General features: G+C 58.6%; 1 protein-coding gene across 5 annotated transcripts in view; it reads right to left on the reverse strand.

The window, feature by feature from the left end:
* Positions 1-27,172, reverse strand: part of NOL4L (nucleolar protein 4 like) — a 146,538-nt gene that overhangs the window by 12,447 nt on the left and 106,919 nt on the right. For all 5 annotated transcript variants that reach the window (XM_033186086.1, XM_033186089.1, XM_033186088.1 and 2 more), the window contains 2 exons: positions 18,514-18,655; positions 152-429 (listed from right to left, as the gene is read on the reverse strand). In XM_033186086.1, coding sequence (XP_033041977.1) covers positions 152-429; positions 18,514-18,655 — 420 coding nt within the window. The remainder of the gene's footprint in view (positions 1-151; positions 430-18,513; positions 18,656-27,172) is intronic.

Below are 27,172 nucleotides of genomic sequence, written 5' to 3' on the forward strand. Positions count from 1 at the left end.
ACCTGATGGCATACCAGCCACAGCCATCACCCTGGCTTGGTGTCACACACATGGGCTGGCTCCAGCTAAGTTCTGGGTGTATACCATTTCATTCTCGCCTCACGACAGCCCTCTACAGAAAGAAAGAGACTGAGTCCCCAGCCCCACACACCTCAGGGGTGGTCTTCACCCCGTATTTGACTCGGCTCCGCAGCCCGTCGGCACCACAGCCATCGGAGGGGTAGGAGGGTGTGCCAAGTGCCGTGGCCGGCGGGAGCTTGTCACACAGGTTGATGGGCTGATCCTCAGCGGCCGTGGTGAAGTCCATGGGGGCCACGGCGCCGTTGCCATTCATCTCCGGGAAGGCAGGGTCGCCCTGCGTGCTGCTCGACGTGGAAGGGTTCAGGGTGGAGGAGCCATTGCCGCTGCCACTCTCAGAGGAGGAGTCATCTGGAATGAGAGGCCTGGGTGTGAGGCCCTATCCCACGCACTGTGGCCACTGCAGCCACCTCGGAGTATCCCACCCTGTGTCTTCCTCATGAGAATCCCTGGGTGGGGATGAGTGCTGCTACCCAACCCACCTCAGAGGCAACTTGCCCCAGCCCACAGCCTTAGCTGATGCAGCCACAGGGTCCCCTCTGCCAGAACACAGAGGCCATCAGGAGGGGAGTGGCCAGGCAGGGCTGTGCAGGGCATGGAGGGTCTTCCTGCACCCCAAACTTGCAAGCGTTATATCCAGACTTAAGGAGGCCCAGCTCCAGGGGTTTAGGAGTGAGTGGCCTGGAAGCCCTCAAAGCCCGGCCAGGCTCTCCCTTCTCCCCAGCTCCCAGGACCACACCTCCCACCCACCCTGCTCCTGCTGCCCGGCACTGCCTTGCAGCTTCGAGCTCTCAGAGCCCGTACCCACAGTGGGCCCTCAAATGTCTCCTTCCTCTGCCCAAGGCAGGAAGGATGGCTCTATTGTGACCTCCAGCCATCCACTCCCTCCTGCAAGCAAGCCCAGCTCAGCCTTGGCAGCCAAGGCACAGGCACGGTGGTCCCCGGATCCGTGCTCCGTGCCGGCCCCGTGGCCTGGGACATGCCAAGCCGGGGCTGCAGGGTCTGGGGTCTGCACGCGGCTCCCGAGTGGGCCTGCCCGGCGTCTCAGGGTGGGCAGCCTCGGCAAAGCACTGCGAGGGCGCCCCCTGCCGCGAAGAGTGCGGCACCGCCAGCCTGCGGGCGCCGGGGAGGAAACTTTAACCGGGAGACCAGACAGTTCCAGATACATTCCAGGCCTCTCTGCCCACCCAGCCCCAGCTCCAGCCCCGGCCTCCTGCTTGCTCAGCTGAGACGGCAGAGGCTGAAGTTGCACGGAAACTCCCGGGGTCACTGTCAGGTGAGCACCAGCGAGGGTCCCAGGGACGCACGGGTGACCCTGGCGGCTCCGCACCTGCACCCAGCGTGGATGGGGGAGGGGTGGTCACAGAGAACCCTGCCACCCCTTCCCCCAGGCCAGGGTCACGCTGGACCCCACCCCCACCCCCACCCTCCCAGCCGGCAGATTATGAAGATTTAGTCCCCGGTGCAGGGCACTGGGCACGCGCGCCTCCAGAGCGTCCCCATGGCGACCGAGCGGCTCTAGCGCTCCAACCAATTGCTGGCTTCCCGGCTGCCCAGGGGCGGGTCCAGGCTGCCCATCAAGCAGCCGGGCCGGGCAGAGGGGGATGGGAGACCACGGCGGCGCAGTGCACCCCTCCCCCTCGGCTGCCGCAGGTCCCCTGGGCCAGGCGTCTTGTCCTCCTCCGGGCAGCCTAGCTCCACCACTCCCTCCATCCTCCCGCAGGGCAGCTCCGGGCTCTGCTCAAAGCCCGCCCATAGCTGCCCCTCACTGGCTGCATCCTCGGAGTCCCGGCCCGCGCCGGCAGTCCCCAGGACCCCACAGACTACTCGCGCCCAGTCTGGAGTGAACACATTCCCCAGCATCTTTACTGAGCACCTACTGAATGCTGGCCTGGAAACAAAGTAATGACTGCAACCAAGGTGCCAGACCTCCTGCGGGGACAGATGTGCCTTACTGAGCCTTGTGGGTAACAGGGAAGGTGAATTGTGAAAATGGGGGTGCCCACTGTCCTCCACCCGGGAACCAGACCAGCTCCCCATGCAGCCCCTGCTGGCTGCTCTCCAGCGCCCAGGCCACCCACATCCCGCCTGTGAGAGCCAGGCCTAATCCTCACTCCCCTGTCTCATGCTTTCCTACAGCTGAATACAAGTCCGACCCATGGCCACTGGCACTCTCAGTCCTGTGACCTCTGCAGTCCCCCAGCCCAGCCTCACTATGCTGTGCTGGGGCTCTACAATCTGCCTGCCATGATACCTCCAGCTGAGCAGATGGCAGCCAGCCTTCAAGGTCTGGTTCCACGCTGCCACCTCAGGCTGGCACTTTTCTCCACTGTCCCTAGGAAGGAGGCAGTCACGCCTCCAACCCCCGCTTGCTGTCCAGCCCTGCCAGGGATCCTCGTGCTTCCTTCACCTGGCCCAGGGTCATCATGAGGGCCATCTGCCCCACCAGGACAGACCCTGTCACCGGAGAAGCCCCTGCACCTGAGGTCCAGGAGCCTCCATGGGGGACAGGGATGACACCCATACTGGCTGGTTACCCCCGTTCCCATGAGCTGGGGGGGGCCCATCCTTCACCCACCTTGTAGGTGTGACTTCACACACTGACACCACCCTCACACACCACTTGCTAGACCTTGGAGGGCCTTAGGTTCCTCCTCTGGAAGGAGGGGCTGCTCCTCAGTGGGCATCATGCCTGGCACACAGCAAGCCAGTGGTCACTGCATTCATCACAGGCACCAGGCCCAAGGCTGGCTGTAGTGCCACACCCTGCACGGGGCCAGAGGTGACATCCCATCATCCCATCACCCACCTCCTGATCAGGTTTTCCCGAGAAGATGGACTTGCCCTCCCCGGGTGTGAGCCCCTGAGACCCACACGCTGCTCAGGGTGCTCCTGGAGCCTCCACCAGGTCAGATGCCTGACACGGGGGCCCAGATTCTCCAGCTACCAAGACCTTTGCCTCAGGGCTGTGGCCCCGGCTGCCTGGCTGGGGATCGACATGCTTAGAGCAGAACCTCCCCTAACTGTACTTAGACGCCACCCCAGTCTGGCCAGGGAAGTGGTTGGGCGGGTAAGACCCGTAAGGCACCAGGTGCTAGGACCTCGTATGGCCACGTGTTCCAAGCTGTTAGAAACTGGAAATCTGCACCATTATGTAAACTGATTTTAAAATACTGGCGACTGATTTACATGGCTTATTTTCTTTTTTTTTTTTTTTTTTTGAGACGGAGTCTCGCTCTGTCGCCCAGGCTGGAGTGCAGTGGCCGGATCTCAGCTCACTGCAAGCTCCGCTTCCCGGGTTTACGCCATTCTCCTGCCTCAGCCTCCCGAGTAGCTGGGACCATAGGCGCCCGCCACCTCGCCCGGCTAGTTTTTTTTTTGTATTTTTTAGTAGAGACGGGGGTTTCACCGTGTTAGCCAGGATGGTCTCGATCTCCTGACCTCGTGATCCGCCTGTCTCGGCCTCCCAAAATGCTGGGATTACAGGCTTGAGCCACCGCGCCCGGCCTATTTTTTCTTTAGGGTCTTGCTCTGTTGCCCAGGCTAGAGTGCGGCGGTGCCATTAGGGCTCACTGCAACTGCTGCCTCCTGATCTCCCCACCAGTGCACACCACGATGCTTTGATGCTTGGCTAATTTTTCTTCTTTTTTTTGAGACGGAGTTTCGTTCTTGTTGCCCAGGCTAGAGTACAATGGGGCGATCTTGGCTCACTGCAACCTCCATCTCCCAGGTTCAAGCGATTCACCTGCCTCAGCCTCCCAAATTGCTGGGATTATAGGCACCAGCCACCATGCTCAGCTACTTTTGGTAGAGACAGGGTTTCACTATGTTGGCCAGGCTGGTCTCGAACTCCTGACCTCAGGCAGTCTGCCTGCCTTGGCCTCCCAAAGTGCTGGGATTACAGGTGTGAGCCACCACGCCCGGCCTCGGCTAATTTTTAAAGTTTTTTTTTTTTTTTTTGTAGAGATGAGGTCTCACTATATTGCCCAGGCTGGTCTCGATCTACCAAGGCTCAAGCCATCCTCCCACCTTGGCCTCTCCATGTGGTGGGATGACAGGCGTGAGCCACTGTGCCCAACCCATTATTTGTATTTTTAAAAACCCCGACAAGTAAATGAGTACACAAATGTGGTCTATTCATACGATGGAATAGTATCCAGCCATGAAAAGGAACAAAGTTTGGATAAGTGCTGCAATGTGGATGACAAAAACATGAGGCTGTGGGAAACAGGCCAGACGGACAAAGATGGCAAGTGCTTCTGCTTCTGCACACATCTGGAGCAGGCAAATCCCCAGAGACAGAAGGCACAGTGAGGCTCCGCGGGCTGGGGGACGGGCAGGTATTACTTAATGGGTGCAGAGTTTCTGTTGGGGGGGATGAACAAGCTGTGGAAATAATGGTGCTTCTGGAGTGTACACTTAAAAATGGTTAAAATGGCAAATTTTATGTCACACATTTTACCACACACACAAAAAACCCAGAACAAAAACAGCCCCATAGCCCTAGTTTATAGACTCTATCTGCCATTATCTTATTTTCTCACGCCGCACACACAGAGCTCACTCAGAGGCACAACATGGATCGCAAAAGCCTGCCTTCCCCAGTGACACCAGGGTCTCGCCTACCCCCAAGCTCCGCTCAGGCAGCCACCACCCCACACAGCTGCCCTGGCACGACACGCTCTGGGCAGCTGCCTACAACCTGAAGCCCATGTTTTGCTGACTGGGGAGGACACAGGTTTGAGCTGTGGAGTGGCTGGAAGAGGCTATTCCACCCTCTGGAGCCTCCGTTTCCTTTCAGAGTGGGTCCCACGGCCATAAAATACGGTTCTAAGGTGCGGATGATGCCCGGGATGGGGCAGGAGCTCAAAAGGAAACCCCGGTTCCCTGCACCCCACCTTTTCTCACATCATGACTCACCCACTGCCAATGCACAAGGCTCTCCCAGACTGCAACGGGGGCTTCTGGGGATCCTGGAGCCCAGCCTGTGACAGTCTGAGGTGGGCCCAGTGAGGGACTACTGTGAGGATGGGGGCGACTGCTACCCTCGGGGCTCGTGCTCCAGCAGTGACAAATCAAACATGAGGGCTCCAGAGGAGACGGGGCTCCAAAGGGGTGTCACCAGCTTTCTGGCCCCTGAGCCATGGTCTCTCCCTACTCTCGGTGACTGCTGCTTACCCTTCCGTGCTAAGCCGAGCACCACCACCTCAGAGAAGCTCTCCCTGCCTGCCCCAATCTCCACTGTGGCACTGGCTCTGGGCCATGGCTCTGCAGAAGCCATCCCAGGGATGGTGGGGCAAGGGCTGATGCCTCCTGAACCATCAGGGGCAGAGGTGCTACTTGGGGTGGGGTTGGTCCAGCCTGTCCCTTGGCCCCACAGCAGTGGATTTGATCCCAGCTGTAGCCACACAGGCTGAGTTTACTCCAACTGGAAGCCAGGTCCCTCCTTTGGGCCCACCAGGCCCTTCCAGTGAGCCCCTACGGCTCACCCACCTGCCCCAGCTGTGACCCAGCCTTGGCACTTGCTGTTCCCTCTTCCTGCTCCACTCTATCCTGGGTGTCCCCTTGGCACAGTCCCTCACTTTCAGGGCTCTGCGTAAAGGTCACCTTCTCAGTAAGCCCAGCTCCCGCCCCACTCTGGCACACTGACCCCTCTACCTACTTTTTTTTTTTTTTTTGAGACAGAGTCTCGCTCTGTTGCCCAGGCTGGAGTACAGTGGCACGATCTTGGCTCACTGCAAGCTCTGCCTCCCAGGTTCACGTCATTCTCCTGCCTCAGCCTCCCGAGTAGTTGGGACTACAGGCACCCGCCACCATGCCCAGCTAATTTTTTGCATTTTTAGTAGAGATGGGGTTTCACCATGTTAGCCAGGATGGTCTTGATCTCCTGACCTCGTGATCTGCCTGCCTCAGCCTCCCAAAGTGCTGGGATTACAGGCGTGAGCCACCGCGCCCAGCCCCCTCTAACACAGTAGTATTGCAAGAAGAGGATAAGTGCTTGGAAGAAATACTACTGTGTTTATTGTGTCTCTGGCCTGTGCCCAGCCTTCACAGAAGCGGCCCCAGCCCTAGAGACCCAGAGTTGGTGCAGCTGTATTGGGTGGGCCTGGATGGCTCCTGCTGCCCCCTAGATCACACCCCTCCCGCTGGTGAGGGCAACTGAGTCTTCCTGGGCTCCCCAGGGTGAATGTATGCCCCAGGCCTGGCCAGTCAGCCCATCACAGCAACTGGTGAGTGCGTGTGACCAAGCTGGACCCGAGGACGTCACGCGGGGGCTCTTGCTGCGATGGCTGGGAAGGCACTCTCTACCTGGGGTTGCTGGGCCCATGGTGCAGAGAGGCCCATGCTGGGGAAAGCAGGGCTGATGGGGGCACAGATGATCCCCTGGAATCCATCTGTGCCTGCCACCTAGGAAGGCCCTGGAGGTTTTGGTGAGGGAACTGACAGTTTCCTTATTGCTTAGGCTGGCTGGGGCAGCTCACACCAATGGCTTGGTCTCTGAGTAGTCCAGGGTCTTCTCCCTGGCAGAGGCCAAGGGATGGGACCTGGGGGCTGGGATCGCTCTGCACGGGGACCTCACCATGATGCCCAGCTCAGTCTTGAGGAGGCTGGTACCCACAAAAGGAGGTGGTGCCCACGGAGGGGCTGATGCCCACGGGAGGGACTGGCTGCAATCCTCACACCCACCCCATACTGCACCTGGCCAGGAGAACGTGCCTGTCACTGGGGAAAGAAGGAATAGAGAGACTGGGGGCAGTTGGGTTTTGATCCGATTGGAATTCTGCCTCCCACAACCCTTAAAAAAAATGTGATTTAGGCCAGGTGCAGTGGCTCACGCCTGTAATCCCAGCACTTTGGGAGGCAGAGGCAGGCGGATCACGAGGTCAAGAGATTGAGACCATCCTGGCCAACATGGTGAAACCCTGTCTCTACTAAAAATACAAAAATTAGCTGGGCGTGGTGGCACATGCCTGTATTCCCAGTTACTCAAGGAGGCTGAGGCAGGAGAATCGCTTGAACCCGGGAAGTGGAGGTTGCAGTGAGACGAGATTGCACCATTGGACTCCAGTCTGGCGACAGAGTGAGACTCTCTCAAAAACAAACAAACAAACACAAAACTGATTTAAAAGAGACATAGACAGGCACACAAACCCATGCTGGGATGGAATGCAGTGGGGTCTGGGCAGGGATGGTACGGGTATAGGGTCCTGCAGTCTAGGTGACCTTGGGCACTGCCACCTCCTGGGCCTCCTCTTATCTACAATCCTGGGAGTTGCCGCTGACGCCCTCCTGGGCTCTGGCACTTTATGACTCTGTGAAGAAACCCAGCTGGCTCCATGGGCACCGAAGCCCCGGCACACAGGCCTCACGGGGTGCAGGCCTCCAGCTGGGAGGCTCAGTGGGAAGCTGGGAGTTCTGGACGGACCCTCCACACCTGGAGCTGGAAGTGGAGTCTAAGGCTGCCCAGGTGACCTCTTGTCCCCACCTGGTCCCCATCTTGCTGTTGCCAGGAGGCCTCTCCAGGAGGGTCACCCGAGGCCAGCCTGCTGGGGCCCAGCGTGATTGGCAGCAGGGTGGGCCTGCCCCCAGCCTGTGGCTGCATGGGCAGCAGAGAGGTGTCCTGAGGGGCCTTGGGGAAGCAGCCGGGGATGCACCCCCCCGAGCATTTCTACAAAACTAGGCCTTCCCCACTGTGGCAAAGGGTGACTACTTCATCTGGGCAGGACCCGAAGCCCACCACCTGTGCTCAGAATGCCTACGGGCAGGGAAGGACTGCCGTGCCCATCTATTTGAACATGGGGCAATGTGCTTCTATTCAAATGGAGGAATTAGTGATGAATGGGGGAAATTGTTCCTCCCTCTGTCCCGTCTCCAGAAGGAGACAAAAACCCCTTTTACCTCAGCAAACAATGCCCTTATGTGGGCGCCAGTGCCCCACAGCCTGCACAAGCCCAGCTCTGTGTGAGCCACCAATCGCCACACCGCGCTCTGGGGCCCAAAGCCAGTGGCACCCTCTCCCGGTGGGCGACTCCCGCCAGCTCCCAGGCTAGGCTCGGAGAATGGGAAGGCCCACCATCCCTGGGACCATAGGCCAGGTACACGGCCACTGGAGGCCAGCAGGCCCTGCGTGCAGATTGCCTTCTGTGTCCAGAGGTGTGGCTGCTGGAGGCAGAGCCGCCTCCACGAGACTCTGTCACAGCAGCAGCCAGGCAGGGGACGGGAGGGGCATCAATAATTCACGCACAACAAGGCGACGGGGGAGGAGGGGGTGGGAGACTGCTGGAGCCATGGCCATGGAGGCGTGGACAGCAGGGCTCTGGGCTGTGGTCTGGGGGTGCTGACTCCACTCTGAATTTGAGGCGCGCACCTCCCCAGGGCTGGCCCCCTGCCTGCTTTGACAAAGGCCAGTGCCCAGGCCGTGTTTACATGATGCATAGTTCCAAGGAGCACCAGGCTCAGGGCGGGCTGCCCAGCTCTTCCTCCGGAAAGGCAGGAGGGGTGCAGAGGTCAAATGGGGGACACTAGGACCCTACCATCCTGGGTGATGAGGCCACACAGGGCACCTACATTCTCCACGTGGCCCTCCGGCCCCGGCTGCCTGCAAAGCTGCTCTCCTGAGTACACTGCTCTGTCCCTGTGGTTCACACAGCCTGACCTAGCCCCAGCCACGGGGCAGGAAGCCCATGCCCCCATCTGAGTGCCACACTTGCCCCCTGATTTGCAGCCCCGGGGCGCCAGTGCCTCTACCCCCACAGCACGTGCCTCCTCTGTGTGTGCCCCTCAGTGCCCGGGCAGCAGGCATTCCTGCTGAAACTCTGGTCACTCTTTCCTTAGGCAGGTGCCAATCTAGTCCCTCACAGTCAGGAGCAGCGCTGTCTGACAGAAACAGACAGTGAGCTACATGAGGGATTTTAGTGCCCTAGTACCCACATTTTAAAAAGTAATAAAGAAACAGGTGAAATCAATTTTAATAATCTACTTTATTTAACCCAATATATCCAAAATATTACCATTTCAATAGTCGACACCGTGTTATCAGAGCTGAGGTATTTCACCTTCTTCTTTCCTATGGAGCCACCAAGACGCAGCATGTATTGCATACCTGTCTGCACTAGCCTTTTCTAAGGCTCAGTAGCCATCCTTGGCTACTGAATTAGACGTTGCACACCTAGATTTTCCCCTAAAACTGAAATCATTTCTCTCTGCAGAGACCCTGGGGGTCCTCGCCCCTAGACAGGTGTCCAAGCTGCAGATGATATTCAGGCCTTGGGACAGGTGGCTCAAGCGGTGGGGCCCTAGAGACAGACACCACCTTCAGTGGAGGGGAAGGCGGACACCAATGATGCGTCAGGTCCCAAGTGTCAGGCGGTGGGTAACTCATCATGCCTGATTTGCACAACCACCCTCTGCAGCAGACATCAGGGAGGAACCAGAGGCTCCAGGGGGAAGTCACTGGCCCATCGCCCGGGATGAGTGGCGGCACCCAGACAGCCCCAGAGCACCACCTAGGCCACCCAGTGCTCTCAGGCATTCTGGGAACCTCCAAGGCCAGCCTTGATTTGCCCATCTGTACTGTGGGACAATTCCCTTACCCCTGCTACCAGACTGCCCCATTTCCTAGAGCCCCTCCCCCAATACCTACTGGCCCCTGATGCCCTGGGGAAGCGCTCCCAGGATGAACTGCCTGGGTGTGGGTGTCCTCCCTGGCCCCGTCCTCCAGGCCAAGCACAGGTGGTGAGAAATAAACACTAATTCAGTGTGCAAAGATCGAGCTGGGACACATACAGCCTGCCCCCCGTGTTCTCAGAGCAAACAGAGCCACTCCAGGCCACCATGGGTGAATGATTCATGGGGCAGGGCCCTGGCCCCAAAGCCCCTGCAGGCCTCCTCCAGCCCTCCTGGGAGCCAGTCTGGGTTTGGTGCATTGCAGTTCTTAGGTCGGGGTGATGACACCAACGTGGCCTGGTCACTTCCTGGTTCCTGGGAAAGTCACCCTTGAACAGGCTCCCGGTGGAGGTGCCTCAGGAGGGCCTGGCCTGACAGAGGAGCCTGCTGGACAAGAGCTCTGTATGTATCCTGGGCTAAGGGGCGGCTGCGAGGGGCAAGGGCACTGATCCCCACATGGCCCCACTGGTCCAGGCTCACCTTCACCTCCATTTTCTTGAGATGGAGTCCCTCTGTCTACCCAGGCTGGAGTTCAGTGGTGTGATCTTGGCTCACTGCAACCTCCACCTCCTGGGTTCAAGCGATTCTCCTGCCTCAGCCTCCTGAGTAGCTAGGATTACAGGCGCCCATCACCACGCCCAGCTAATTTTTGTATGTTTAGTAGAAGTGGGGTTTTGCCATGTTGGCCAGGCTGGTCTCAAAATCCTGACCCCATGTGATCTGCCCGCCTTAGCTTCCCAAAGTGCTGGGATTACGGGCGTGAGCCACCATGCCTCGCTCACTTCCCTGCTTTCTCAGTAGGTGAACCTCTCAGCTCCTCAGGCCCCAGAGCTTGTCCTCTGGAGACCCAAGGCCCCAGTACCCCGGACAAGGCCAGGGCTGTGTAGGCCCTGCTCGCTCCTGGATAAAGGGATCTCTCGGTGCTGTCTCCCGGCGTCTCTCACCCCTTGGCGGGCCAGGGCCCAGCACAGCCCAGCATTGTCTGTGCCGCCCGCGGCCCAGCTGATGATGGACACTTTCCTGTGACCGGGGACTGCCAGTGTGGCCTACAGCCAATCCCTGGAAGGCCTGGGCCCCAGCTCTCTGCTCCTGGGGGAGGGGAGGCCAGGAGGCCGCCGCCTGCTCATCTGATGTGGGTGTTTGGAGCCTTGAGGAGGAACAAATAGCTCTTGCTCCTGGGGTGGGGGTGGGTGGGACCTGCACCCGCAGAATGGGGCCCAGTCCTGGTTTCTGGCCTCAGCTGTGAGAATTAGGGTGAGGGCAATGGACACGGCCATAATGAGCAGGTGTTAGGGAGAAGGCTTGGCTTAAAAGCCCACTGCAAGAGAGGCCTTTCAGAGGCCAACCCAGGGAGACTGGTGCAAGGGCCACACCTCCTGCCATGCAATAGTGACCAGGGCAGATGTCTGGCCATGAGTGTTGGGTCGGGGGGAGTCAGCAGCAGGCCAGAGTTCTGTGCTCCTTGGTAGGAGGGGGCTGCTGTGACCCAGGGATGGGCCCAGGGGAGGGGGGCATCACCTGAGGAGGGCACTAGAAGGAGCCGTGGCACAGGGGTAATGCGGGTGATGGTCTCTGAGCCCTGGTGGCCTGGCCGTGACTCCCATCAGCTCCTTCCCCACCAGCCATATTGCCTCCTGCCTGATCCCTCACTCAAACAGCTTCACCCCTTGCTGGGGACACCCCATGGCACCCTGAGTACCAGAAGCCGGAGGCACACTTCTGCCTAGTACCTTCTCCTTGGATGGCAGCACTGACTCCTCACTGCCCGCTTAGCTGCCCAACAGTGTGGGCACCTGAGATGGGTCTGGCGTTTGCCAGATTGAGAAGCAGCGTCTTGGGAACTCAGGGTCCCTGGACAGGGCCTGGCTCATGTGGGTGGGGAGGGAGGGACAGGGACTCAGGAGTGCCTGAGTCTCGCTGACATCAAGGACCCCCTAGCCCGGCTCCCGTTCCAAAGAAGCATGACCTGGATGGTGGTTGGGGGCTGAGAGTAGGGACGGGGACACCGCTGAGGGTGGCTGTGAGGTAAGCTGCGGTCAGGGTCCCACAGGCCTCCATGGCGGAGGGGACCAAGGGAGACCAGGCTGGCTGAGGAGGCAGGACTGGACCAAGGGGGTGGCATGCAGGGCTCAGAGAATCTGGGGGAGGTGACGAAGACTGCCCACATCCAGTCCCAACCTGGCCCCCGGCGGGCCTCTGTGCTGTCCACATCTGGTCCTCAACCACCTGGCAAGGTGGGCCAAGCTGATCACCCCTGCCTGTCAAGGAGACGGCACCCGCCCAAGGCTGCCTGGCAAGGAGGGAGCTGAGCAAGATCTGAGCTCTATGTGCCCCCACGCTTCCCTGCAGACCCCTTGGAGGCCAGGGAGGAGGCACCCAGGGGAGGGGGCCAAGCCAAGGAAGAGAGGCCAGCAGTGCTGCCACTGTAAATACCGAGCTCTGGGCGCTCGAGCAACACACCTGCTCCCCAGAGACCCGCCCTGCTGCCCAGTTTGCATTTCTAGGCAGCAGAGGGCCGCACCCGAGGGCAGCAGGGGCCACAAGGTAGGAAGCCTTGGTCTTCTCACTAAGAGCTCCTGGGGGCATGCCAGGGTAAGGGGCTGCAGCCCGCAGGCCATGTCACAGAGAGCAGCTGCGGCCCCGAGTTGGGGGGTCAGCTAGCTCAGGACCATACTTTGGGGAAGGGCTGGCCAGATCCATGGCACAGCAGGACCTGCCTACAGGATGCCACATATTGGGCCCGACCACTCCATTCTCCCAGAACCCTTCCATGCCAGACCCTCCCCAGATGGCCTGGTTGTGGCCTCCCTGCCCTTCTCTCCTGGTTGGAGCTTCTCTCCTGGGTCATAGGGAGCTTTCGGAAACATGTGACCCAAGAAACCCTGGCATCGGGCACCTCCTCCCTTCCCAGCCCCCTGCTGCCACGCCTCTGCCTGGCCTCCCAGGCCACCTCGTCCCAGGCCCTTTCTCTGATCCCCTATCTATTCCAAGAGTGACTCAGTGGCCATTGGTTGAGCACCTATTCAGTGCCAGGGCCTAGGAATAAAGCCCAGGACAGGAGAGTCAGGTCACATGGGGTCAGCCCTGAAGGGCACCCTGTGGCGCCTGCTTCCAGCAATGAAAAACACCTGTAATCCCTGCACTTTGGGAAGCTGAGGCGGGCAGATCATGAGGTCAGGAGTTTGAGACCAGCCTGACCAACATGGTGAAACACTGTCTCTACTAAAAATACAAAAATTAGCCAGGCATGGTGGTGCACGCCTGTAATCCCAGCTACTAGGGAGGCTGAGGCAGGAAAATCGCTTGAACCTGGAAGGCGGAGTTTGCAGTGAGCCGAGATTGTGCCATTTGTACTCCAGCCTGGGCAACAGAGTGGGACTCCATCTCAAAAAAAAAAAAAACAGGGACTCAAATGTCCTTCCATAGGAGTGGCCAAAACGCTGGCTCTGGAGAGACCCAGTCCCCGTGGTCTGGGCAAGTTACTTCCCCTCAGAGATGACATTTCCTGCCCTGTGGAACAGCGACATGTAAAGCTCTGGGCTCACAGGGTCAGGCTGGGCACACAGTGGGCTCAGGAATGGGCCCCCAGTCACTGGGCTGACTGGACAACCTTCGAACTGTGGCTGGCCCACATCAGTGTGAGGGAGGCCAATGACTATGTGAGAAAAAAGGTGGTGCCAATACTGCCTCATTGAAAAGAAAACGAGGCTCTGGTTACTTAGATAATATAAAAGTCTGAGAAAAATAGGCCCCCCAGACATCATTATTTTTCATTTTCTTTTTTCCTCCTTTATTTTTCTTTCTTTTTTTTTTATTGAGACAGAGTTTTGCTCTTGTTACTCAGGCTGGAGTGCAATGGTGCGATCTCGGCTCACAGCAACCTCCGCCTCCCAGGTTCAAGAGATTCTCCTGCCTCAGCCTCCTGAATAGCTGGGATTACAGGCATGCGCCACCCCACCCAGCTAATTTTGTATTTTTAGTAGAGACAGGGTTTCTCCATGTTGGTCAGGCTGGTCTCAAACTCCTGACCTCAGGTGATTCACCTGCCTCGGCCTCCCAAAGTGCTGGGCTAACAGGCGTGAGCCACCGTGCCTGGCCTTCTCCTTTATTTTTCTACAATCATTGTAATACTTCTGGAATAAGGGGAGAAATAAGGGACATTTCTACAAAGACATGGCTCCTGCCCTCAGCAAGCTGACTACCCACAGGGGTCCCGCACTGGTGCCTGTTTGGCTTCAACCAAACCCCAGACTCCTCCAGGGAGGTGGAGACAGGGCTCATCACCCCTGAGTGTCACAAGGCCAATGCTGGTGTGACAAAAGTGGCCAAGAAACTGGAAGAGTCAAAGGGCCCTCAGTGCCTTCGTCCAGCCCCAGGCCTGCACCGTGCGGGAGCCCCAGTGTGTCCCGAGGCCCAAGCTGGAGGAGCAGCCTCATCTGAGAGGCGCACACACCAGGCCCTGACCTGCCCCAGCCAGGGCTCCACACCACTCTTGCTCAGCAACCCCCCGACTGCCCACCCTGCGGAAGGCGGAAGCAGGCCCAGCGAGCAGACCCCCGCTCTCCCCTGGCGCTGGCTTCCTGTCTGCCCAGGAGGTGAGTAATGTCCGCTCCCTGCCCCCATGCATCCCTTCTGGAGGCCAGGCGGGCCTCACATTTTCCGCTCAGGAAGGGGCAGAGTGAGAGGCCTGCTGAAGCACATCCAGGAAGAAACGGAAGGAGCACCCCGCCTGCCCGGTCAGGAACCCAGGCCAGCCCTGGCCTGCAGGAGGCGCACTGGCTCACCTGCCTCTGTGCATGCCTTCGTTCGTTTTCGTCCACTCATTCACTCAACAAACAGTACCCCAGCACCTGCGCGGTGCCAGGCCCTGTGCTGGGTGCTGGAGTCCTGGCTCTCAGGGTGCTTATGGTACTTGGGGAGCAGACTGCATCAAACAGATCATCCCACCAGTGGGGGCGTAATTACAGACGGATGTGCTGTTCAGCCCCAAGACAACGCCAGACCACCGTGCCTCTGGACAAAGTCTCTCAGACATCCTCCCTCCACACCCTATGATGTGCACAGAGCCCTGTTCAGACCCAAAAGAAAGTCCAAGCCCAAGCCTCGGCCAGGGCTTAGCTGAGGGTCTTTAGGGGACCTGGCCCGTGCCTGGGCAGGAAACTATGGCAGGAGCTGGCCCGCATGGCCCTGGGCCCCAAGGAGGGAGTGCCCCAAGTGTGTGGAGAGGGCCTTCTTTGGTTCCCTAGCTCCCCTGCCCATCTTCTGGGGACCCTCACACATGGCCCCTACACCTGCCAAAGGGGAGAGAGGAGAAGCGCTGGCACCTCCCCAACTCTGGCTGAGTTGCCCCAAGTCTCTCCCTGATTCTAAGTTTCCTCCCCGTGAGATGAGGGCACTGTGCTGGTGCTCTCTGCCAAGCGCCAGCGGCTATGATCGCAGGGACCCAGGAGCATCCCAGGACTTCAGAGTGTGGGGAGCTGGTGTAAAGAGGTCTGGGAGACCAAGACTCGCAGACAGTGGCAGGGCTGGGGGCAGAAACCTAACTGTGTTTCAGGACAAGCAGACACTCACCCCGGCAGAACCTCAGAGACAAGCTCCCCGGGGAGTGAGAGCTGGCATCTGCACAACTCACTCTTGGGCTCAGTGGTTCCGCCATGGGATTTGTTCTGCCACTCAGCCTTCATCTGCCTTTGTTAAAATCTTTAAAGAAGGGCCCCGACAAATCCACAGCTGTAGATCTGTGCTAACCGCCCAGCTCCCTGAAATCACTCCCAGCTGGATTACTCGTCAGCAGGGAGGGCGTGCTGATACGGTTGGCATCTGGGTCCCCTCCAAATCTCATGGTGAGATGTGTCCTCCAGGGTTGGAGGTGGGCCTGGTGGGAGGTGTCTGGGTCATGAGGGGCTTGGTGCTGTACGGAGTGAGTTCTCACTATGAGTTCGCGCAAGAGCTGGTTGTTTAAAAGAGCCTGCTACCTCTTCCCTCTCTCTTGCTCCCTCTCTCACCATAAGACATACCTGCTCCCCCTTCACCTTCTGCCATGTCTGTAAGCTTCCTGAGGCCTCACCAGAAGCCAAGCAGATGCTAGTGCCATGCCTGTACAGCCTGTGGAACTGTGGACCAAATACACTCTTCTCTTTATAAATTACCCAGCCTCAGGTATTCCTTTATAGCAACACCAAAAGGACCAACACAGGTGTGTCATCGGCACAGCCTTGGGAGTCCCCACACTCCTGGCAAAGAGAAAAGGCCCAAGTGCTCGGATGGGAAGGATGTCCCTAGAAACAAACAACCCAACTTATCCCCATCAGAGGCGGAGTTCCACCTGCTCTGCAATGGTGTGCTTGGACAGGGCTCAGTCAACGTTGGTTCATTTGTTCCTTCCGGGATAACAGACATTCAGCAGGCACCAACAATGGGCCAGGTTCACAACCGAGTCCCGGGGACAGGGCAGAGACCAAGACGGACCTTACAGCAGGCCCCAGACTTCCACGGAGGCCTGAGGGCCACAGCCCACACACCAAGCTCACCTGGGCATCAGTGGTGTTGGGGGGCTTCTGCCATGGAGACCCTCAGGCGGGGAGTGGAGCACACAGAGGGCTAAGGTGGGTGCATCTGCTTGGGCTGTCCCTACCTAGTCCTGCATCAGTAACAGGGGCCTGAGAGTGCTCTGATGGGAGCCCCTGGACTCACTCACGGGAGCTGGACCTCACATGTCTGCACCGTGAGCACCTTCAAGAGGGGCTGGTTGTGTGTCTCCATGGGGGCCGGAAGATGGCCCAGGACTCCAGGCTGGAAACCCACTGTTCTGGACAGACACCAACAGGCCCACGGGCCCAGAAGGGGCAGTAGAGGCCAGGCCAGCTGCCTGGGCCTTCCCAAGGCCTGTGCCCTGCCCGGGGTCTCAGCCGGCCAGCGGGGTGGCCCACAACTCTATGAGTGCCTCGGAGCAGACGGTGAGGCCTACGGCCCCGCGATCAGCAGCATCCTCACTGTCCCAGCTCCGGTGTCCACCAGGAGGGGAAGGCAGTGTGTGACTACCCCAGGCTGGCCCCGCACTGGGCTCTTGGGGACCTACAGATCCCCCAGCCTCCCTGCATCTCTCAGCCTCATCCTCATGGCCAGCCAGCGTCTGAGCAGCAGGTGCTGAGGGAGCTCCATGGACCCCACAGAAATGCCACTGTCAGTCACCTGATTCTGACGGCCCCCAAATCACCAGACCTCCCCAGGACGTGTCTCCAAGAGAGATCCCACTCTCAAATGGAGGTCATGAGGAATAACAGCAAGGGATCTGCTCGGGAATGAGTAGGGGGACCACGGCCCCTTCAGCCCCACTGCTCTGGGTTTCTGAACAACTGTCCCAGACCCTTCTTGCAGGGACCAGAGCCTGCGGCCCCAGCTGAGCTCTGTAGGCACAGCCCTCAGTGTTCCTTGGGTGTGGCCTCAATCAGCTCAGTTGAGGCGGTAGGTCAGCTGCTGAGCTTGTCCCAGTCCCAGAGCCCCCCAGAGCACGTGGCTGCCCCCGCTGGGTCCCCACCACCGTGGGAACGCTGGAAGGCAGCACTGGCCTGGGAGGCTGGCAGCACGAGGGGGTCGCGCCGACCTCACGAGGCATCAGGCACAAAAGCCTTTTCTTTGCCAGCAGCCACGCACCCCACTCCTCCTGCAGCCACTCCCTGTGCTCCCTAGCCCCTGGCCCAGACACCTCCAGCTGCCTCCAGGCTGGGTCTCCTCCCAAACAAAGCCGGATTCAGGCCTGAGAAGGCTGTCGGGAGGCAGGCGCACAGGTTCTGCCATGGAGATGAACTTTGACCCAAACAGCAAGGCTCCTACCCCTTATTTACTCTTTAAGGCTGACCCGTTTCACAGAGTTAACATTACACCCCTTTTTAACCCGTACCTCCCTCCCACATTCCAGGCCTCGACCTTCAACCCCTCCTAATTGCTGGCTCCGGCTCCTACACCCCAGTTCTCTGGGGCCCAGCTTACTCATCCCCTGCCCCCAACCATCTCCTCCGCGGAAACAAAGGCAATGCCGGGCTGCTGTGCTCACAGAGCCACCTCACAACCCTGGCACACCAAGGTAGATGCCAGGGCCCCAGAGCCCAACCACTTGGGGGAGTCCACATGGAGGCCAGGGTGGATCTTTGGGGTCTGATTCCTGACCCTAACTCTCCAACCCCTGAAAGGAAGCCTCTCTTCCAAGGGAGGCCGGAGTAGGCTGTCTGGCAGGCCCTGTGCAGGGGGCCAGGACTAGGGAGAATCCAGACAGCTCCCCAGCCAGCCGCATCGCATCCCAAGGGGCTAGGACACATGTGGACAGCTGCACTGCCTGGTCACTCACCAGGTGACCCGGGCTACAGCCTCACATGTGGCTACAGAAACACAGGTCGTTTCCCTTGCTGGGCAGCAGAACTGCTCTGGGTTAGGTACACAGTGAACCTTCCCAGGCCTGCCCCTGGTAACTCTGAAACCCACATCGCAGAAGCCCATGGCATCTCGGCTACCAGGCACACCCCTGGCCTCACAGGCTGCCAGTCCCATGGGGTCCCTCCCTCATCTTTGGGAGGAAGGAGCCAGGGGCTGGCGCAGTGGGGCCCGTGGAGATGCTGAGAACGCTGGGGGCAGTGCAAGCTTGGGTCTGGGCCACCCGAAGGCCTTGGCCCAGATTCCGCCACCCTGGAGTATGTCCACACCTCTCACCTGAGGACAACTGAGAGCAGGGGGCCGGGCACAGCCCCTCCTCAACCGCCACCAAGGGGCACTCACCGTCCTCTTGACTGTGGAGGTTCTGTGGGCTCCGCATCCTCTCGTCCTGGCTGGGGCTCAGGCTGGAGGCCAGGTGCGGGTCAGCTGACATCCATGTGGAGTCGCTCATATCAAAATCCTCGCTGCTCACAGACGTCTCATCCTGAGCAGGGACAAAGAAGGTGGGCATTCAGCAGGGACGGGCTCTCATCGGCCCGAGGCAGCCTTGTGAGTGGACCCCAGGGCCAGTGGGCATTTGCGAGTACCCCGAAGGCCTCAGGGAGCCCTCAAACCTTGAAGTGAGGGCTGGGTAGTGCTCCCCCTTGCCCAGTGGAAGTGGCCCCAGCTCTGGTTCCTGTCGGAAGCCAAGGCTAAGGGCCGGTGCTGTCTGTAATTGAAGACAATTATGAGGTCTCGCATCCTGCAGGGGCGGATGGCAGGGCCTGGCTCTTACCCTTGTGAGCCAAGGTTGAAACAAGCGCTGTAAACAAGGGCTGCCGCTCCCTGCTCCCAGCCCAGGGACCAGGGCTCACTCTGCACAGGACCCGGCGGCAAGAAGCGGGCAGCAGGACATGCCGGCCACCGGGCACTGAGGCTGAGCTGAGTGCCCCCAGCAGGCCCGGCGCCCTGACTCCCATGAAGCATGCATGGAATTCCTTTCTCCCACTCCCCCAGCCCAGTGGACATTTCTGTCTTCCTCCTTCCTAACCTTTGCTGTGCTTCAAAGATACGCTCTTGGGCAGCTTCCAGGGCTGAAAGGGCCAGCCCCAGAAGTGCAGAGAAGGAAGGGGGCGGGGCAGGCCAGGGTTCGGACCAGACCGCAAAGGGGGTTCAGCTCAAGGGCCTGGGGGGCCGCCAGGGCGTTCCAAACAGCCGGATGGCCTGCTAGAGAGGACCACGCCTGCCTCCTCTCCCCTCGCTGCTGGCTTCGGAGGCCCTTGGCCAGTCATCCGGGAACCCCCGGGGCGGGGCCCCTTCAACCCAGCCCTCCAGCGGGAAGGGCCCCCACCTCCTCCGGCCCAGCCTTTCAGGAGCAGCAAGCAACTGTGCCTGGGAGCTGGCTGTAAAACCAAGAAAGATGACCCAGCAGCTCCCACACCCAGAGTTCTGGCCTCCCCCCAGCAAGACACAATGGCCTCTGTGGGCCCCCAGTGAGGACCTCTGGCAGAGCACCCCCCAAGCCTCCCCTCTGGGGCCCCCTCACAGACGCCTCTTTTATAGTGAGCAAACACACTTTGGTTGGAACTTTCTTAGGCTGCTGTCCCTGAGGCAGACACATCTGCTCCAAGTGCTAGAGAACCAGTGTGGATTCGCCTCCACTCCCTCCCCCACCCGCTGGGCTGGTAGGGAGTTTCCTGGAATTTATAGCTTCTGTGCAGTGTGGACCCTCTGCTGAATCCAGAGGACAGGAGCTGGGCTATGACGACTGCAGTCCCCACGCGGCACACCCAGGGCCTCGGGGAATGGATAGAGCCCACATGTCCTCTGGTGTCCTCTCTCCACACACAGGCACACACACTCACTCTGCCTCCCTCCCACGGGCTGCCTGCTCCATAAACACAAGCACCTCCACCCACAGCCCTCCTTCATGAAAACTCACTCATACACCCAGACACACACACACACACACACACACACACACACGTTCAAAAGGTTCTCTGCACAAAGGGTACAAAGGGACAACAGAACTCTCCCCTGTGCTAACTGGATGGAGGGAGACGAGGGGGAGGGGGAAGAGAGACTGGCAGGTGGGGGAAGGTTCCTTGGAGCCTTGAGCAAGGCTGCAAGGGGCAGGCGGCTCCCCATCTTCCCAGCTGGTCCTGCCATGCTGGCTCCAGGAACCAGGAACACAGCATCTCGCGTGGGCCCCTTGCTACTTCCTGGCCGCCCAGGGGGTGCCATGCTCAGGGTTTGACCGGAAGTCACAGGTGAAGGAGAAAGACTCTGGGTAGTGTTCAAACGCTCATGACTTAAAAGACAGAGTATTCTAGTAACAGTTGAAAGCGCCACCTACTCCAAACTCCCCATCCATCCATTCGACAGGTATTTACTGAGCACCTACTATGGGCCAAGCTCCCCTCTAGGCGCTGGGAAACTCAGCTGTGGACCAGACACACTCCTGGCCTGTCTGGCACCCCTCATCCGTGAGGGAGACGGACAATGAGCAGAAAAGCATTGATGAGGGCCGCAAAGCTCACAGAAGCGGGGCGAGAGGGCAGAGGGACCTGTTTGCCAGGGCAGCCCAGGAAAACCCCACGGGTCAGAAACACTGGAGCAGAGGCCTGCAAGAAGTGAGAAGGGGAGCCCGTGAGAAGAGGTCTGTGTGGCTCCACGCACTTTTCAGGCACAGGCAGCAGCAAGTGGGGCACAAGCTGCTGGGTTTGAGGAGAGGCAAGGAGGCCACGGTGGGCAGGCGTGGGCGGGCCCAGAGGAGCCACACGAAAAGGTCTCCTCCCACAGTGCACGCAACCCTGGCAGGGCAGTACCTGCCATCTCTAGCTTGGAGAAAGGCTCTTGAACTCCACTCAATACACGGGGGGTAGAGCAGCAGGGACGGCTTGCACACTCTGGCCTCACTTAGCCAAGTTCCAAACCATCACAGCAGAAGGCAAACTTCTCAGGGGCCCAGCGCCCCCCTGGGCTTGTGGCCTTTCACCCTCACTACAGGCCCAGCACGCAGGTACAGCTGTCAGCCCCGCTCCACAGATGAGGAAACCGAGGCTCCAGGAGGTTAAGGGGCTTGCCCAAGGTCACGGGCCAACATGAGGCACAGCCAGATCTGTGCAGTCGCCAAGGACTGGACACGCCCTCCTAACTGAGTTGGCCCTTGCCTAGCACCCACACGGCTGATTGTGAGCCACAATCCCAACTCCAAGCTGTATCCAGCTGTCGCTGTCTTGTGGATCTCTGCCCTGTCTTCCCCCGGAAAACCTTAGGTCCTTCTAACAGTGGGGACCAGACTGTATGTCCTCTGAATCCTGCACAAGGCAATGAGACTTGTTGAATCAACTGAATTGCCCAGCATGGTGTTGGTGTTTAATGAGGACGCGGCATTAATTTGACAATTAAGGACTCTGGTCCCATTGCGCATAGTTCTTGAATGGAGGGCATCTGAAGCCCAGGATGCAGGCTGGTGGGCTGGTGGCAGCCGGGTGCCCTGTAATGCCTCCCTCCTGCTGCTGCCAGCCACCCCACACACAGCCAGGGTTTCTCTGGCTCACATCACTGAACTGTCCACCCAAATGCCCCTCCACCCCTCACTTCCTTGATGGGTCCCACTGGGAAAAGATGGGCTACACCTAACCTGGCATCAAAATTACCTGATTAGGAGGAGCACCCAGTGCCCACAGGCACGGGGCTTCAGGCTAAGGGTTTTATGAGATTTCCTCCCATGACCCCGTAACACAGGCACCCATGTCAGGCCTAGCTCCAGCTCTGACAACTGCCCCTGCGAGGCCCACCCCGCCTCCCCCAACTGCCCAGGGACACGGAGCCAGCAGCACAGCTGGTGTATAAACCCAGGCGGTCTGTGCCCAGAGCCTGCATCACAGTGTCACCGCACCATGGGCCACCTCACCACATCTCCTCCCTTCAATGGGAGGAACCAGATTCCTTAATGACCAAGTGTCTCAAGATGAGGCCCAGAGGGAACTCATGGGTGATGAGGCTATATTTACACACACACATACACACACACACACACAACACACACATTCATGCATGCTCACTTTCTTCAATGAGTTGATGTACATTTATTGAGCATCAACTATGTGCTGGCATTGTGGTAGGGACATAGATAACCAAGGCAGGGTTCCTTCACACCAGGCCTTGTTAGCTAGGAAAAGGGACCAGCAAAAATTCTGACCCATCTGTAGGTGCAGTGGGGAGAAACTGTGGACACACTGCCTCGTTACCTAACAATGACTGTTCTCTCCCCAGCTCCCAAGGAGTTTTCCCACAGCCTCCAGGGTTCTGCCAGGGGAACCCCAGTTTTGTGAAAGAGGTTCTAAGATTCTGATATCTTGACTGCTATGGCTTTTTTTTAAAGATAGGATCTTACTGTCACATAGGCTGGAGCACAGTGGTGCAATCATGGCTAACTGCAGCCTCGAGCCCCCAGGCTCCTGCCTCAGCCTCCCAAGGAGCTGGCACTACAGGCATATACCACCACGCCTGGCTAACTTTTAATTTTTTGTAGAGACAAGGGCTCACTATATTGCCCAGGCTGGTCTCAAACCCCTGGGCTCAAGTGCCTCGGCCTCCCAAAGTGCTGGGAGTACAGGTGTGAGCTGCCACACCTGGCTGCTACAGCAATTTTTTTAAGTGAGAAATCAAGTCTATTAAGCCTAACTTTTCAAAAACACACAATACAAAAATAAGTTTTGGTCAGACTTACACAAACCCTTCAACACCCACACTTTCAAGGGCTGAGCTAGAGAAGAAGACTTCCCAAGACCCTCTGCAACCTGTCTGGCGCAGCACAGTCCAGTTCATGGATATAAGCCCCCCAGTCACAGATGGGCAGACTGTAGCTCCAGTCCCTTACTCACACCCTAAGCCAAGGCTGGAGAAGCAGGCTAATCACAAGGCAGTTACAGGTACACACAGATCAGAATCCGTCAACGACGACTGTGTAGAGGGGGAAAATACACCCAAGTCCAGAGGGCCATGCTGGAAGCAATGGTGCAGGTTTGAGAGTGACCAAGGCCTCAGGCCTGCTCAGAGACCCAAGGTGCTCACTGACTCACCCAGAGGTCACAGGGTGCGTCTTACTTCTCCCTTCTGGAATGTCAGATGAATTGGGGCTAATTTCTCCCTTTCCGTTAACAAACTTCAACAAAACTTAGAGACTACAACTGTGGGCTGGGTGCGATGGCTCACACCTGTAATGCCAACATTTTGGGAGGCTGAGGTGAATGAATTGCTTAAGGCCAGAAGTTCAAGACCCATCTGGGCAACACAGTGAGACCCTGTCTCTATTTACAAAAAAAAAGTGTGTGCAGTCCCATTACTTCTGGGTTCCCTCTCCTCAGTCCCCATGTGACTGTCCAGTCAGCTACCCACTGGTTTCTCTAGCCTCTGCCCTTTGGAAACCCTGAAGCCCATGGCCTTGCCCACCCAGCAATCATTTATTCCAGCACCAAAGCCATCATGGGTCACAGGGTAATAGAGCCAAAGCCAAATGCTCTTCTGAAAAGGGAACTTAAGAGTTAGGCAGGCAGATGGGTAGCACCCAGTCAGCCTCTGGGACACACCCCAACCTGGGAGCCCGGCCTCTGGGGCAGAGGGAGAGGAGCTGACCAGACCCTCCCTGTTCTTATCTTCAGTCCAAAATTCATGGGCAGGTTCAGTTTCTCTCCACCCAGCTTCTGAGGCCCTTCCTCTTCTGCAGGGTAACTAGTGCAACCACTGCCCAGCCCAGGAGGAGGAGAAAACGGGAGACCAGAGGGGAAATGGTGGAAACGGGACTGTATCCATGGCTTGTAACTACGGGCAGGTGCTATCAGTAACCTGATTATTTTACAACTGGGGTCAATTTCTCTGCAACTGGGCTCCTGGTGCCTCTGAAGTTGAGCCATTTGCATCCTCCAGGACCCGGGATCCTGGGGCGTGCCTCACACAGTATTTTCCAGACCCTTCCTGAGAGCTGTAATTCTATCTCTACGGCTTGCTTGAGAAAGAAAAGGAGGAGGATTTGCTGAGAATTGAGTGCAATTGTAAGCCGTAACCCCTGCCCAGGAGCCCTGGGTGTGTGTTGCAGAGGAAGGCGGGGGCAGGGATGTGCAGGGGATGTTTCTGGGCCGAGCAGGAAAGAGACCCCTCTCTATAAAGCCCCGAGGCTTGTTCGACAGGAGGCTAAAGCTCCCATTGGGAAGAACACCAGCCTCAGGCGGTTGCCCCAGCACCAGCTCTATCCCAAAGTGGAGTCTCTTCTCAACCCACTGGTAGGCACCACCTTCTGGGCACCTGCAGGCCCCTTCCAGGCCCTGGACATTCTTCTGCAAGAGGCGACTCTCCCCCTTGTCTCCATGTCAGCGAGCATTACACACACAGCCTTCTGAGCATGCCAAGAAGGTACTGAACCGCATGTGACCCCAACTTAACCACTTCAGTTCATCAGATGGCTTATTAATGGAAGACGACAAACCCCCAGGATCTAAAGCATCAGGGGTTCAAATCCTTGTTGTGAAGGGGCCGCCCACATGAAATGTGAGGGTGGTCTGAGCCACAGATATATGAAATATGAGGGTGGTCTGAGCTCCTGGGTGTGTGGGGTCCTAAAGCTGTTGCTTTATAGCTACAACCCAAGCCCACCTAGCCACCAGGGAAGGAGGCCAGCCTTCTAGCACTCCCTGCACAATTCCACTCCTTCCTGCGAACATGCCTCCTCTGCTTACTAGCCATGCAAGCACCAGCTCTTCTGGGAAATATGAGGCAGGGAGAGCTGAGACACAGCCAATCACCTACCATACTGGAGTCATTCTCGCTGTCTCTCCCTCACACTCACTCACACGCACACCGTGTCTGTCAGAAGCGTATTCCCATCTACATGTGGTCCTGTTGTCCCTGCTGTCATGGAAGCCTGGATGCTGGAAGTGAGCATTTCCCACACTTTCCCACTGTATATCGAGTGGAAAACAGGCTTTTGTTCCTAAGCAAAGGCACCTGGCTGCTCCCCATCAGCGTTCCTCACCACGAGGGCCTCGCTGGTACCCCAGACCCTGCCATTAACGGGGGTTTCTTTAAAAGTGAGGTTGGAGAGGAGCTTCAGCAGACAGGGATCTTCCAGCCAAAAGGAAGGCTGGAAGGGAGCCGCTGTGAGCTAATCCCCTGCAGGGCTGTCCTTCCAAGAAAGGAACCCAGACAACACAGAAAAAGTTCTTGAGCAACTCCCAGGCGGTTCAGCTCCACAGAGCCCCAGGGTAGCGGCCACAGGAAAAGTTCCCCAAAGGCGTCTTCTCAGCTGGGAGGAAGGCCGCAGTGATCTCTGTTCCCACTGTGCTGCACGAAGGTGCTGAATAGGGTGGTGTCGCCCAGCTCTAGAGGTGCTGTCTTAAAACCCTGCTCTATTAAGCAAGCCTCAGCCTGAGCCTGGATTAGACAGGAGCTTGATATTATTCAAGGACACATTTAGGCCCTAATGGCTTTCCAATGAAGGAGTAATTTACTACCCGGGGGGCTAAACTACCACGGGGCCTGGGCCATAAATGGGCCTTTTCCCCAGACCAATTCAGTCCAGAATCTGGCCTGTGTCAGGGGTCAAGAAATGGGCCTGGTCCCATCACACAGATGGCTCTCCCCAGAAGAGTCATGAGGTCCTCTCCGCACACCCCCTTTTTGGTGTGTGTGAGTTGGTGTGGGGGCAGGCTGGGGTTGCCAGCTGATTCTGGGATAAGTAGGGCTTTATCTCAAGGGACAATCTATTTCAAGCCACAATCCTTCTCAGAAAGAGGAGGAAATCACAGAGTCCAAACACCATTTCAGGTGAAATCAGGAGGTTATTCATCTCCCCTCAGAGCAGACAGAAAGGAAAATCAATGTTTTAGAGGGGGAAAAAAGGTTCCATTTGAATTAATGGGTTTGTGGCTTCTCCATTGATCTGAGCCTCTTCACACTTTCTTTCTGTGCTTTTGTGCTCTTGGGGAGAGGGGAGGGAGCAGGGAATGGGGAGGAGGGGGTGGGCCTCCCATAAGGAAAAGGACAGTCTAACCTTAACCTTTCTACAGGAATAATGCTAATTAGCGAGGCTTAACGAGAACTTCCCCCAGGAAGCGCAGCCCGGTAGGGGCGGCCGGACTCGGGCAAACGCAGCTCCGGGTGGAAGCAGGGTCACTTCTGCTCCCGAGTGGCTGGAATAAATATGCGGATTGCACTCCCTCCTCCTCCCCACCCAAAGTGTCCAGCCTTGAGGACTAGGTGGAGGGAGGAGAGAGCGGGCGGAGGTGTAAATCCAACTTAACCCCTGCGCGCGCCCTCGAGCCGGCCGGCTGCCCCCGCCCCGCCGTGTCCCCTCATTAAGGAAGGCCCCTTCGCCAGGGGCCGCCGACGCCCGCGGCTTCCGGTCAGACGGTGCACCTGAGAGGGACACCCCGTCCCCTCCCGGGAAGGACCCGGGCCTGCCGAAGTGGGTTCAACTCTGCAAACCGCGTCTCAACTCCCCGCGCCGCGCCGGGGAACCCCTCCCTGCCACTCAACGCTTCCCGTCCTCACATCCCCAAACACAGTCCACTTCCCTTCTCGTGGCGGCCGCGGCAACCCGAGCCCGGTCCCCACCCCGCCGCCAGCGAACGCCTCCCTCTCCGGGACGCGGTGCCGAGCCCGCCGCACACCGAGCGGCCGTCGCACAATACCGCGGCGCGGCGCGCACAATCACAGCCCCCCAGGACTCGCGGCGCGCACCCCAGGAGTGGGGTGCGCCCCGCGACCCCGGGCGCTCGGGGCCAGACACACCTCTCGGGCGCCCTGCGGCCCCCACAGTGCAGCCTTCATCGCCCCCCACCCCACTCTGGGGCACACTCACCCGCCCCCCCGCCCCAGCCCACTCCTCCCAGGGCGCAGCCGCTCCCCCGCGCCCCCTTCCTCAGCCCCAGCAAAGGAAGCTCCCCCTGCGCCCCTCCCCAGAACCGCCCCCAGCCCCCTGCCCCCCTAACCGCAGCTCAACGGCCGGCGGCAGCAGCAG

This window comes from Trachypithecus francoisi, unplaced genomic scaffold (assembly GCF_009764315.1).
Source record: "Trachypithecus francoisi isolate TF-2019V2 unplaced genomic scaffold, Tfra_2.0 Lachesis_group21, whole genome shotgun sequence".
NCBI classification, from domain to species: domain Eukaryota; kingdom Metazoa; phylum Chordata; class Mammalia; order Primates; family Cercopithecidae; genus Trachypithecus; species Trachypithecus francoisi.